Raw genomic sequence first — 14,839 nt, 5'->3', positions numbered from 1 at the left:
TGATGGTTGAGAATGGGAGAATTTTTGAATGCTTTTTTGAAAGAAGACTGCTTTAATTGCTCACTTTAATATTATGGCCTGCAAGGCCTTGAAGAATCCAGGGAGAGGTGTTGGTTATGCAGTCACATCTAGATTGTTCTGAATGAATTATCAAGACATGCCAATATGTGGGTGGAGCTTAATAGTCAAACACAGGTCATTCAGTTAATTTGTTAATAATTGCCAGTCAGAGGAGATGGGAAAAATAAAAATGTGTCTTGGGTGGTTTCATTCTGAAAAACCTATCACACGGTGTCTGCATAACTCTTAAAAAGTAGTCAGTGTAATAAAATGTCAAGTTCTTTTAAATCCTCTAAAAATTCTGCAGTAGCTACAGAAGTGCTGAAAACAGCAATCTTGGCTTGGAGCAAAATCTTTGCCTAGCAAAAGAGAGCAGTCTGCAGTTCAAATGATTGTACTGTAATATTAGTCTGGCTTTCACATTACTTAGAATTACAGTCTAGGCCCATCCAGTGAATTGACTGGAATTGATGCTGGCAGAAAGACTGAGTAATCTTCATCCAAACAGCTTCCTGTCAGATTCAGATTTAGTTGTACCAATGTATTTGGTGTAATTATTGTAACACTTTTCACCAAGGTATAAAATTCCCTGCTTTAAATTAAATTAGAAGGAAAAATCTACGTTTGATTCAGACAATAGTGGCCATCAGCTTCTCAGCATAGAACTCAAGACTTGCATCTTTCAAGATGTACTTTTTTTCCTCTACCTGCTATTGCAGTAATGGGCCATATTTAAGCTTTTAATGCTAACCTTCAAAGCTGTATGTGAAACTAGCATAACTTAGTGGTGAAACAGCCCATGGCGTATGATAAGGGTGTATTACCCAAGCAAGACTTCCATTAGAACCTTGGATTTTTAAGTCTCTTTCACATGTGCTTGAAAGACCTACCCCAGTAACTGGAACTTATTAGCTGAAAAGACACAGGTGACAACAGGCCTTACATTTCACTTGGAAGCTGCCAAAACTGACTTCATTGTTTTGAAATCTCTTGGCATGAGGACAGGAGGGGTGGGGGGGAAGGTTTCCTATGGACTTCAGGAAGAACCATATGCATATGATTGCATTCCAGAGGTTTCTGAAGGGCTGACAGTATCTCAGGGGTTGATAAAACAACTTCAAATTGCATAAAATTACATAGCTTGAAAATCCTAAAATGTTGTTACTCTAAAATGTGTGGGGAGGTGGAGGGGAGTGAAATTATAATTGGTTTTGAATTAAGTTAATTCAGCTGGTCATAACAATTAATTTCTATTTTAGCACTTCAATGTCATTGTAAGATGCAATATTGCTTTAATAAGCAAGGATTTACTTAACCTCAAAAGTATATTTAAAAAAATAGTATTACTCAACTTCTGATCCCTAGAAGTTCAGAATACATAGACAGCATCTTCTGTGTTTGCCTTTTTGTTTTTTCTTAAACACAGAAGGGAAGATGGGGATTTGACATGGTTCTCATAACAATGTACAAATAACTTCAGGACAGATGGCCTGTTTGAAATATTCAGAGCTTTTCACTTTAAATGCTAACATGGAAACATCTGTGCCAGCTATGAAACATCAGTCTTCACTTACAAATGGTTCAACTTTCAAAAATCGTGTGTCGTATTTATATACTTTTCAGTTGACTTGGTAGAAGTAAAAAGGTGACATAATTAGGCTTGAGTAATAGATTTCCATAGTTTCTGTAAAATGTTTATTTGTTATAACAGTGTGCAGTTTTGTCTTTCTGCTTACTCATTTTTGCAATATCTGTAATCATTTTTTTTGCTTCAAGCCTGATCTGAAGTGTCAGGTTGCTCTGGGTAATTGTTTCTTATATCTTCTATAAATATCAGAAGAGGGGAAGTACCTTATCCTTAAAGAATTTCTAGCCTTCTAAGTAAGTGTTCATTGCCTTTTATTTAAACAGTGGAAAGAAGCATGTTGGATTTTCCCCAGCATGTCTCACCTGACAAAGAGGTACGCTTAGCAAGTACAGAAGCTGACAAAAAGCTTTCTAATTTTGATGTGGAGATGAGCATGAGAGAAGATGTGTTTCAGAAGATTGTTTATTTGCAGGTAAATCACAATTATATCTGCATAACTTGTGGAAATGTAGATAAAATTCCAGCAGCGAAAAACTTTTCTCTAAAGAAGTTAGTATCCACAGTGCTTTTCAAGATCCCCATCACTGTGTGTGTTTCCCCTGGGTCCATACCATTCAAGTCTTTCCAGTGGGACACAGCTGTACAAAAAGCCTCTGATTCCACAGAAGCTTAAGCCAGTGTAATTTGGTGCTCCTGCTCTTTGCTTCTCATGTCTAGATGGGTGCATCCTTCTCTCTCCATTGCAATAGCTTTGAATTTTGTCTAATCTTCCAGTGACCTGGTACATGGAACCTAAACTAGCAGAAGGAAACTCATTGGGAAAACTAAAATTTATTGCTGCTGGCTGAGCTCCCTGAACAGATCTGCCCTGTGCATTACCAAGGGAAGAAAAGAGGCAATATAGCAATGTATTTAGATTGGCTTACACTGCTTTTGAATTTGTCAAAAATTGTGCTTTATTGAAGTTGTTGAGAATTTTAAATTTTAAAGTTGAGTTTTAAGTTATAAAAGTTAATGAGAACATTTAACTGGGAGTGACCTCCAAAATTACTTTGCTTGATCTGCTAATTATAGACAGCTACATTGTATACTCCTCCTCATATGTTGCTTAAGCCTCAAAATAAAACTAAGTCAAAAGATACATTTACTGTTGAACTAGTTTATATCCCTTTTGTGTTTCCGTTTAGCCTTCCTTCTAATTGAACGGCTACAGGTATCTTGTATTCTTCATTTGTACTATTTATTTTGTAGCTCAAACAGGAATAACATTTGGTTTTGTTCAAATGGATCTAGTAACATTTAGTAATAATTTTCCAAAGGTGAAATTTAAAGATAATGCAAGGAAGCTATTCAATGTGAAAACTAATATATATACATTTGTCCATGCTTCAGATGTGAATCTTCCCTTTCAACCCCACTGATTTTTAACCTTCTTGTGATGCTGATTATATATCGGAGCCCTGTTCCTTGGAGTCATCATTTGTGCTTTTTTGCAGTGTTGACTGGGAACCAGAATAATGTTTGCAGCACCTTACTGAAGTGTCTTCCAATGCCATTGTCTTCTATTGCTGTGTTTTCTAGGCGCATTTTCAGGTGTTCTTCTCTAGCTGGCTATTGTTGTTTATGTGTTTGTGGAGGTATTTAATATCCCCATTTTGGGGATCTTCTGTTGTGTGTGGACAGATAGTGCCTTATGTTGATTTTTATTTTTTTTCACCCTGTGCCTTATGTTGATTTTCCCTCGCCTGCTCTGTTGCTGGTAATTAAATGGTTTGATATGTATTTATTATTTGTTGTGATTTTCCCCACCCTCTAGTGAAGTATGCACAGATAGATTTAGGGCTAATCTGCTGTATCTATGTATCTATCTATTTTTAATTACAGGAATTTCTGATAGTAGCTAGTGGAAACTGATTGCTGTTATTTGCTAGTATTACTTTCTTATAATCTTTTTTAAAAATGTTTTTAGTTTGGTGTTTTCCTACTTAATTTTCCTCTGCACCAATACTTGGCTTTTGTAACAGTTACAACTGTTGCTTAAATTTGCATTTTTTTTTTTTTTTAGAGATTTTTCTTGGCTTAACTGCAGCATGCAAGCATGTTTTAGTATTAGTTTTCCAGAGGTGCAACCTCTAAGCATATATCAACTTCATAATAACTATGAAAATAGTAGCAGTTTTTGCTGTAGAACAGATATGAAATTGCCAATAGTGCCAGACTAATCAAGTCTTGTTATTTCCAAATCACAAAGCTCTTGTTAATTTTTGGTAAATTTCTAATGCCTTCTTCTGTTAAAAATCCTGGAGCACATAAAAAAAAAGGTCTTCCACAAACAGAAATGTTTTGCTGAAATAATCTTATCAGTTTAGATGAGCCAGTAAAATATTTTTATTAAATCTAGTTTTTCATTGCCTAATAGGAGGATTTAATAGTTCAGGTATATGAATTCAGTTTCATAGTACTCCACAAGGGCTGGATTAAAAAGCGATAAGGAGAGTGAGGGCCCTCACACTCCCACGTTGTTTATAATACAGTCAGTCCACTAAAAGATGAGTAAATCTGCTTGATCTCAGTGATATCTTGAATGTTTTTGCTCCCTTTAGTGAGGACTAAACTTTTCTAAGTTAGAAACTGTTTAGTTTTCTTCCTAAATTCTGCTTTATTTAAGAACTGTTGATGGTGGAAGATGTGTGAGGTTTTTGTATTTAATTAAAAAAAAAAACAAAACACAAAACACAAACAACTGAAAATAATCTAGTCTTTTTCCTTTCCCCACACATTAGGGCGAAAAAAATGCTGGATAAATTTATGTTGTTGAATATGATCCTGATCCTATTCCTTAGAAAATACTTATTTTGGGTCTGAAACTAGGAATAAAAGTTAATTTGGTAGTGAAACTATAATTTTAAATTTTATTACTCCCAACATCTGCACATGTTGGCTAGCAGAGGCATGCTTAAGAATGTTGCCAATCTTCTCCACCCAGGCGCCTTCAGGAAACTCAGATGTAAACTGAGTTTCAGTTTACAGTTTTTGCTCATGATATTCTAAGTAGGTTTTGTTTCTTACTCTGCCTGAAGATTTCTTCATGGAATAAGTTAGCATAGTTATCCAAACCAAGTATGAAATGGTGTATCAAATCACCAACTACAACCATCCTAAAACTTCTGGAAAGTTCCAAAATTTCATGTGTGTAGTATATTTGCAATTAGCAATTCTGTTGTGGAAATTGTACATCAAACACAGGATGGCATAGACTATCCTGACCAGACCAAAGTTCAGAGATGACCACAGAGTACCCTTGGTTCCTATGCCTGTGAGAGTTTATATGCTTGATTATCCTTAAAGACCTGTCAAGTCTTTCTGAATGTGTATCCTCCATATCTTAAGCCTGTCTGTGATGGCAGATAATCTTCAAGAAGTCTGATATTAAGACTAGAAGCTATTTAACATTGATTTCTTTGAAGTGTATGGAGAGATATATAGTCATCAAGAGAAGCATGAAGAACACTAACTTAATGTTCTTCTTTTTCCCCCAAAGAATTTTTCTCTTTCTTAGCTTTAGATCAGAGCCAATATTTACTGGTTTTAAGGGCTTGAAATGAGTGTTTCTGAATTCCCTTCTTCTGCCTAAAATCTTCACTGGTTTTGGGCCCAGGAGATTTTCAGGAGCATGGATAGTTCCATATGCCCAATGGAGGGGCTGGGACATCCCTCACAATGCCTAAATAACGCAGTGAGACTTTTCACAATCGTCTGTCCTTAACTGTTACTGTAATAAAAGTAGTGTCTTTTTATAGAGATTAGAGTACTCAATTTTTTTTGTCTGGCTTTCTATTTTTGAGCCTTGCAGCCAGTTAGCATGATATCAGTGTTAATATAATGACAGTATCTGCATTTTTCACATCTATAATTTTGAAGTCTGCTTTTTCTATCACACTAGTCTTAGGTCAGGAAAAAGAAAAACTCTGGAATTGTGGGTTGTCCAGTGGAAGAAACAATATGTGAAAATTCTGATTGTTACAAATATTTTTGTACTCTATATTACAGCATTGACAGTCTTAGATGTAGTGCTTGGTAGCGTAAAGATCTTCATAAAGCTGCAGAATTTCAGGGAGTATTCTTTGCCAGAAGCAGAGCAGGAAACCTGAGTGTCGCAGGGAATATGGTAATAGCCTTATTTTTGTCTTTGTGTTGGGAAATATTTTGTGTGGCTTGCCTTATGCATTTATCACATATGAGGATGGAGATGTGAGGTTTGACTTGGACAGGACAGAGGGCATGATTTTCTTCATTTATTTTCCTCCCAAAATGAGATTTTGCACCATCTACATCCTGTTATTTAAATACAAAAATAAACAAAAAAAAGCAATGACTGAGTGCTGCAAAAAAATCATAGCCACGGTGAAGGGAACACCATGTAATCACGTGGCTCAATCATCATTGACTTTACTTGTGTGGTGACCTACAGTATTTAGATCATCCTTTCCTGAGTCTACAGATTCTTTTAAAAACTACCTGTTAGCAGATAATATTAAAAAGAAAAAATATTCATCATATGACAGTATTGGTAAACTAACTTAAATCTGCCTATTGCTTTAGAAAAGTTAGTTTATCACAAAGTGAAGTGACTGTTGTCATTTTTTTCATTGGACTTAGAAATTCTTACATATAGGCTATTGGTATATGAATAAGAGTTTTAGGCACGATTGTGCTTAGCAGTTATTATTATTACTATAGCATAATGCAACTGGGACTTGTGACTCTTTATGGAGTAAAAACAAAGCTAAACTGTTCTAAGCCCTTTCATGGCTCTAAAAACTAGTATCCACTAATTTTTTAATCCTATATTCAGGGCACTGGTAGAAGTAGACATTGTTTGTGTGTTGTTGTGTGGATTATTTTTACATTCCAGTGGGGAAAATAACTGTTTCAGAGTCTTTATTATTTTCTCTTGGAATACAACTAGGTTCCTGTCTCTTATTTTTTCTGTTTAAGGAAGAGAGGTAATTTGCACTAGCAGGTCATTAGTTCGCATGTTTCAACGTCCTTACTATTCAGGGTACTAGTCAAGAATTAATTGTATGTAAGTAAGCTGACAGGAGAGTTGTTTAGACAAGGCAGAGCTAATTTTAACAGCTTCATATTTGAAAGTGAACTTAAACAGAGTATATCCTTTTTAACAAGGCCTATAAGTTAACACCTTTTTAAAATGTTCGCGTTTAGATGGGGGAAGATAAAATTAAAATGTTTACAGCATTATTTTCAATTTAGGAGAAAATGGTGAGTTTCTAAATAAAACAGTTACACTGTAGTCAATTTGAAGGAAGACCTTCACAGGACTGATCCATGTTCTGTTACAACCAGTATCTTGTCTCTTAATGTTGATTGCTTTAGGAAATGACCATTCAGGAATCTTTGTAATAGCATTACCAGACATAGAAATACTGTTCTATTTGTTGTCATTGATTGACTTGTTCTGAAAGAGAAGATAAATATGCTCAATTTTTATGCCATCTGATAACCTACAGTGACACATCTAATCTTTTGGGTTTTTTTTTAATCCCTCTAACTTTTAAGGTATAGTGTTACCTTACAACACTGATTTTCTTCAAGTGTATATAAGAAAGGTATCTCTACAGAAAAAGCCCAAGTGCACTCTACTATAAACTAAAAGGGCTTTCCATTACGACAACATGTAAATGTGCTGAGATACTTGGTAAAAGAAAATTATTTTAAAACTGTGCTACATCAGTGTAAGAATACTGTTGCATAAGGTAACTGTTTTTGGGAAGTCCTTCACACTAAAATCTGGGATGTTCCTTTTTTACTATGGTGGTGTTCTAAAGAACAACTCTGTTCAGACCCTTCTAATGCTTGGTATGTTTCTTACACCAAATTTAATTATTCTATACTGTCATTTCAGCAAACTTGTGATCCTGAAAATGTAAAGCCTGAAACAAAGCGGTATCTAGAGAAATCGGTTCAAGTGGGAAAAAGAAACGGACTCCATCTTCCTAAAGAAGTGCAGAATGTAAATATGGACTATTAATTTATAAAGCAAAGATTATAAGCAAACTGTTGAAGGGATGAAAGTATGGTTGTATAGCTGTACTAAGCATATATTTGAACTTTGTGCTTTTGCACCTGCTTAATTACTGCTCTAATCTTAACTGTTCTTAGTTCAAGATCCATCCTTTAAACTTAAATCACCTTAAAGTTTTTAAATTAATCTGTTAGACACTCACGGTACTCAGTGGATAGATGTGGTATGCATCACCTCAGCCTTTCAGGATAAAAGAAGCCTATCTGGAAGAGTTTTGTTAAATATTCTGATTACAGAGAATGCCTAAATTACACAGATTCCTAGCCAAAAGACCTCTCAAAAATGTTATTTGTGAGTCCAAGCTTCAGAAGTATGTATTAATTAATAGGTATTTTAATTTCAATGATTAACCAATGTTGTAAAATGTGTCCAAGATTTTAGCATTTTGACTAAAATAAAAACTTGAGGTAGCTTAAAGGGAGCACAAGCCACACTGAGTTTAGCTTCATTAAGGGAGGATTTGCTCAAGCATATAAAAGCACTTGTCACTTCTGAAAATCATGATGTACATTTGTCAGCATGTGAGATGCTGACGTAATTCTCTTTAAATTCTGAGTGATGTTATATAACAATCTCGATTTATGACTCTTGAATAGACTTTACCCTTTGAAGAAAATAATCATTCTTCATCCACTTTCTTCAGTTCATGGGAACAGTTTCATGTGTATTTTCATTGCTTAAGGGCAGCTGATGCCTCTAAAGGAATTTTGAAATACTTTGTAAGGAGGCAATAGTTGAATTACATTTAAGTAAAAACTTGACTAATTATAGTCTCTGCCAAATTTTGTATTTGGTGTATATTCTACTGATAACTACTGTGTTTATGTGAACTTGACAGTAAGAGGTAGAGACATGCAAAGAGGTATATTAGAAAATGTTTCAGATGGGTGAATATCAGGATTTTTAAAAAGGTTGTGAAATGACCTTCTCTTGTGTGGATATTCTCTTCTTTTTGTCATACCTGTACAATTCCAAAGGAGTGTTTTTCAGTAGGTTACATGCATTTTTACTCTCTTGATTCTCATTGATTTTAGTGGATAATTTTACACTTAAAATTGTAATTTAGGCTTTTCAAATACAAGAAAATAATTGAACGTTAGCACATAATGCTGTTCATAGAATGTCTTTATGTGTTCAGTCCCCTCTGAGTTGAAAACACGTTTGAAATGTCTAAGCAATAGCCCTGACCCAGGGTTCATTGGCAATACTATTGCTCAGAACCAAAAGAAAGAAAAAAGGGAGGCTGAGGGAGAGTGAAGTATGATGCTACCTACAGTATGTTACTTTCTCAATGCTGGTATTCCCTGTCAGCTGTTAGAAAGCCCAGCTGGAAAAAGTGAAATACTATTAATGTGGAGAATAGTAATTGCCAAGTTTGATTTTTGTTTCTCCACTAAGTTCAGTTTATACCCAATACAGGAAATAAAGGCAATGAAGAAAAAATTGAGTGAGCTGTGTATAGACTTTAACAAAAACCTAAATGAGGAAAACACATTTCTTGTATTTTCTAAGGAAGAACTTGGTGAGTAGTATGCTTGCTCTTTCCATTTCTTCAACCTTCCATTTTTACTTGAGTAATCTTTTTTGGCCCAGTGAATGATGGTTAGATCAAGTGAAATTCTGTTTTCCAGTCTTCTCTGTTTCCTTTTTAATCCTTTCCCAAAGTCAGTTTAGAATTACTTTTTGCAGGTGTTTATGATTTCTTCATAGATTTGTGCTTCCTGAAGTGTTTGTCTTCTCTACTTCTTTTCTCAGTTCTCTCCCATCAGGCAATCCCCTGTGTATTATATTCATTGCAATTACTGGAAAAACTTTTCTGTCCCAAAATATATTTTAGTTACTTCAATCATTTAAACTGATCTAGAGATTTCATGTGACAAGAGAATTTAGGGATTCATAACCTGAAGGGCATGGCATAAAATGTGCTTTACTAACACCAGGGATATTTTTATGTCATATTCAGGTTTTTATCTGGAAGCCTTACATATATTTCTCTTTTGCTTACAAGTGTTTCCAACTTTTATTTTGCTTGGTTATGATTTGAAAAAGTTTTGCCAAATAGTTGTAAAGAGAGGGGTTATGTTTCAGTGGAGATTTCTGGTGTCAAATTAGATTACAGTAGAACAAATGCAACAATCTCACAAAAAGAGGAGGGGATGAGTAATTCTGGTAAACACTGTTTATTAAATTGTGTTCTATAGAAGGCCTTCCTGATGACTTTATTAAGAGTTTAGAGAAGACTGAGGAAGACAAATGTAAAATTACTTTAAAGTATCCCCACTATTTTCCTGTCATGAAGAAGTGCTGCATTTCAGAAACAAGGAGAAAAATGGAATCTGCCTTTAACTCGAGATGCAAACAGGTATGTTGTGTATTAACTGTTTTACAGGGTAATGACAGAGTTGAAAAATGGAGCTAGACATTCAAATGTGAGATTTGAGTTCTATATATTGTCAAGTACTATGAAATCAAAACTTACCAGTGTGATCTTTAGCAGTTCCTTGCTCTAGTTTATTCTGATGTCTAAAGACCTTAGAAGTTCCGCCTGTGTGTACGGATCTTAAAGTTTCAGTGGTGCTGTTAATAGGAGTAGGATTTTGCTCTTTCTCCAAATTTCCCTGCAGTGTTCTGCAGCTTCTTACTGGCACTTTCCTCCCAGAGAAGAATATCTGATTGTAGCTTCTGTAGTACTTTTGGATTCTTGAGAATGAGAGGGGTTATTTAAGTACGCATTTTAATTATGAAATATAGGTGATTAAATGTGAAATTAATGCATTGCATATTGATGAGAATTTTAATGAGATGTTTAAAAACCCCTAATTTTTATAAAAGTTTTATTTAATTGTCTGAAAAATAGCTGGAAACATGCCTTATAAAAAGAGGAAATAATTTCACAAATAATTTATTTGATTCTGATGAGACCAGGCAGATAGGTACAAAAATAATGAAAAGGACAGAACGGATAGAAGTGTTATTCAGGCAATTGTACAGACCGTTCATTAGAAGACAATGGCAGAGTTGAGCTCTTTGTACTTGAAGTGCTGGGAAAAGTGAAGAGTACAGGACAAGATAAAATGGCACCAAGAACCGAACACTCAGCAAGTCAGCACACGTAAAGGGATTTGCTGTTAAAACTGTGGGACAATCTTTGAACCCAGTGCTTGAAAAAAAGGCTTTTTCCTGAGAAATCTCACTTTTCAAGAACTGAAGGCTAATGCAGTTACATTTTTCAGCTTCTCAAGGATCCTCCACCACATTTAGTTCAGGGTCTGGGGTTTTTGTGTTTCAGATTTCTTTCTCTGACTGCCATCATCAGAGTGGCAAAAGAGGGAAATTTGCAAGCAAGCTTTGAATGTTGGCACAGTAGCTTTGCAGTCTATCTTCGTCATTAACAAGCAATTAAGCCTGCTGTCAGCCATTTCCCTGTTATGTTTCACATTTAAATGATTGATAAAGGAGATAAACTCTTTGCAACAGCCCAAGATTTGTTATTATCATAAAAGAAAATAGTGTATCTTTTGATTAATTAAAACAGGTAAAGTATAATAGGGAGAGTAATGACTCAGACTGACTAGAAAACTAGCTACCTGGAATCAAATGCTGTGACAAAAATTTTACAAGAATCTAGCTAATCTTACATTATTCTATATTTATAGAATACTTACAGTGTTTCAAAAAATATTATTCAGATAATTGTTTCTATAACACGCGTTTTCTGGTTTCACTTTACAAATTTGCTTCCTTTCTTTTTTAGGAGAACACAAAAATTCTTCAGCAATTGCTTCCACTAAGGGCAAAAGTAGCAGAGCTTCTTGGTTATAATACACATGCGAACTTTGTCCTGGAGGTAAACACTGCAAAGAGCACAGATAATGTAACAGCCTTCTTAGGTTTGTTCTTATTTATAAACAATATATAATTTTATAATTGGTGTGGCAACATGACTCCTCAGCCAAGATAAATTTAAATACGTAATTGGGTCACAGTGTCCATCACGTTTAGATAGAAAAGGAAATCTCTGTTGTGTCTGTTCTGGCATACTTTTTTTTTTTTTTTTTTTTTTTTAAGACCATAGCTGTACAAATGTAATTGCTCCTAAATAGGGAAGCACAAGACAAAAATCTGAAATAACTGCTTTGTGGCAGCTAATACAGGCAAGCAGTTATGTCTTTCTCTGCCCCAAAATGCAGTTAGCGTAATTTAGAACCAGAATAACATGTGCAGCCTAAGCAATTTTATCAGTTCAAGAGGCTGCGTCACAGTTGTGTCTTTTCATTCCCTTAGGTTAGCCACATTTAATTTTTTTGTGCGTCTGTAGCCTTAGTGTCTTTGTGATACAACTGCAATGAAAGATTGCAGTATGTGATGATGCAACTTCTGTGAGCTGAATTAAAAAATTAAATCTGGAATGATAGATTAATTTTTGAATTCAAAAGCCCTCTAATGGAATTTGATCTAAAACCAGAGCTATCTAGAAAATTTTAAACTGAGCAGTTTACAAATTTATAGTCATCCTGTTGACCTCAGTGGGCCTGCTCTTGTGTATAGAGTTAACCTCTACTTTCTGAAATTATGTACTTCCACAGGATAGTATTAATTCCTTTATTCATGTCTCAATTAACAACTTAGGATTGTATATTGATATATCATATAAATAAACCCCCCCAAAATAATTCAGTACAGCAATAAAGTCTGGTGGTAGTGGGTTTTTGTGTTTATATATCAATAAAAAGGCTCAAATGCACCTCTTCCTTCACTTGTAATTCTGTCGTATTTCTCCTGTTATGGTGTAAGCTCAGCTCCCTATGTGGCAATACCGATTATCCCTGTACTTGTCAATGAACTTACACTTAATTTTTATTTATAGTTAAATGTTAGAATTACCTGATTTTTTAAGTGTACTTAACATGGTTTGGACTCCTTTCTATCTATAATATTTTTGTAATTCTAAATGGGCTTATATAATACTGATTTTTTTCAAGGTGACACATCTCATAATTTACAGTTATTGTTGTGAGTTTAACTTTTTACAGTATGAGATCATATACTTTTCTATTCGTAAATATCATGTTTCATGGTAATTCCCCTATAGGGAGAATGTTCATCAAATTAATTGTCAGCTTTAATTTAGTTCTTTAGATATATCCTCAGCTACAAGCATGACAGTATGAGTTGCTCTGCTTTGTTCATAGATATTCATGTTTTAAATCAATGCTTATAAGCTGATCTTATGGCTAGGAAGAAAAGCATTCTGTTCTATGACATATTCTGAATTTTAGCATAATGCAAGCTGCAAACAGTATTTCAGTCATGTAAGTGCATATAGTGCTTTACAGCCTACCTAGAAACTGGAGTGGCAATTCCTAAATTTTACACTCTAGATAACAATAGTGAACATTAACCTGAATTCTTAAGGAAGGAAAAAATGTTTGGTAGTCCAGAAATACTTTCAAGAGAATAAGTACAGTATGAGAGTTTCAGTAAGCTTAAATATTTTATATTCAATATATTGGATTCAAAGTGATATGACCCTTTCTTGTCCAAGAAAAGCTGTATTGGAAAAAAATTGAGATCATAGACATTAATATGCAGTGGCTCTGGTAGTCTAGAAGCTAGCCATCATATAGGCAAGAACTCATTAGTCTCTTGTTCTTTTATAGGACTTTAGCTAGAAGTAGGTCATGATCTGTTTTGAAAAATCTTGGAAAAAAAAGTAGTGTTTGAATTTTGCGTTAGTCTTCCAGTAACTAATAGTAGTTGGAGTCTTAGGCTGTTTCTACAGAAACACATCAAGAGAACTGAGATTACCTGAGGTAAAATCAAAGGTTTCAAGCAAAAGTGTCTAGTGTTATTTTCCATTCCTGATGTGTCTGAAAAAGTCTAAATTTACCAAAACCCTTTACAGTACTGCTAGGCCTATGTGGACTCCTGTATTATTTCTAGCATGCCTGCAATTAAAAGTCATTAAGACAAGAAAGCAGACAGTTTGCTTGCTGTTAGTCAACAATTGTAAAACTCTAGCATCCACTCTTGGGGGATGTGCTTAAAGTTATGAGTGTGTTTTGTAGGAATACATGTTAACAGTAAGGAACACAGAAGTTGATTCCAAGACAATCTTTGTTTCAGATGATTTGAGTATGAAATTAAAGCCATTGGTTGAGGAAGAAAGGGAATTCATTCTAGACTTGAAGAAAAAGGAGTGTAAAGAAAGAAACTTTGATTATGATGGAAGAATCAATGCATGGGATCTTCATTATTATATGAACAAAACAGAAGAGCTGAAGTACTCCATAGATCAAGAAAAGCTGAAGGAATACTTTCCAATTGAGGCTGTTACAGAAGGCTTACTGAATATTTACCAGAAGCTGCTGGGACTTGTATTTGAACAAGTAGAAAGTGCTCATGTTTGGCACGACAGCGTTACTCTTTATACAGTAAAGGATAATTCAACAGGAGAAACGTTAGGGCAGTTCTATTTGGACCTTTACCCCAGGTAATTATGACTTAGTGTTTTACTTATGTGTTTAAAATGGAGTTGGTTTTAGTGGGTTGCTGATGTGGTTGAAATTAAATGCATATGGAAGTAAATATTTGGGCCACTGACAAGACCATTGCTGTGTTCATTAAGTTGTCCTCTGGACCATTTTCAGATTGTTTACACTTTTTTTTCTTCCCTGTATTACTGTGTTTCATGTTTATGTTGGTTTATGAAGCATTACTACTTTGTTCATTTTCTGTACTTTTGCTGCCTAGTTAGTTATCCATAATTTTTTGCCTCTATGAACTTTTCTTCTTCCTAACTGTAACACTGTGTTTTACTTTTCATTTATGTCACGCTGTTACTCCAGTCTGTTCAGATCAATTGCATTCCTATCTGCCCAGTGCTCCTAGATTGTCCCAGTTCCTCTTTAGACTTTTATGTGTGCATTTTGTACCTTGTTGTCCAGACTGCTAAAGAAAATATCAAATAGATCAGGACCAAGAATAGATTCCTGTTGAGCACACCTTGAAATGTACTTCCAGGTTGATCTCTGTAGCTCTCCAACTCTCTTTGTAGCTATTTACAGCATCATCTGTGTCCTTCA

General features: G+C 34.8%; 1 protein-coding gene across 5 annotated transcripts in view; it reads left to right on the top strand.

Annotated features, from left to right (window-relative positions):
- NLN (neurolysin) overlaps positions 1–14,839 on the top strand; it is a 41,205-nt gene that overhangs the window by 14,332 nt on the left and 12,034 nt on the right. For 4 of the 5 annotated variants that reach the window (XM_075739419.1, XM_075739418.1, XM_075739415.1 and 1 more), the window contains exons 3-8: positions 1,972–2,120; positions 7,575–7,682; positions 9,174–9,276; positions 9,956–10,116; positions 11,509–11,644; positions 13,881–14,247. In XM_075739419.1, coding sequence (XP_075595534.1) covers positions 1,972–2,120; positions 7,575–7,682; positions 9,174–9,276; positions 9,956–10,116; positions 11,509–11,644; positions 13,881–14,247 — 1,024 coding nt within the window. Of the gene's footprint in view, positions 1–1,971; positions 2,121–5,634; positions 5,817–7,574; positions 7,683–9,173; positions 9,277–9,955; positions 10,117–11,508; positions 11,645–13,880; positions 14,248–14,839 lie in introns of those variants that run through there. The other variant, XM_075739420.1, reaches the window with a different exon arrangement.

Source organism: Balearica regulorum, chromosome Z (genome assembly GCF_011004875.1).
Source record: "Balearica regulorum gibbericeps isolate bBalReg1 chromosome Z, bBalReg1.pri, whole genome shotgun sequence".
NCBI classification, from domain to species: Eukaryota; Metazoa; Chordata; class Aves; order Gruiformes; family Gruidae; genus Balearica; species Balearica regulorum.
This window is presented reverse-complemented; position numbering and strand designations above follow the sequence as displayed.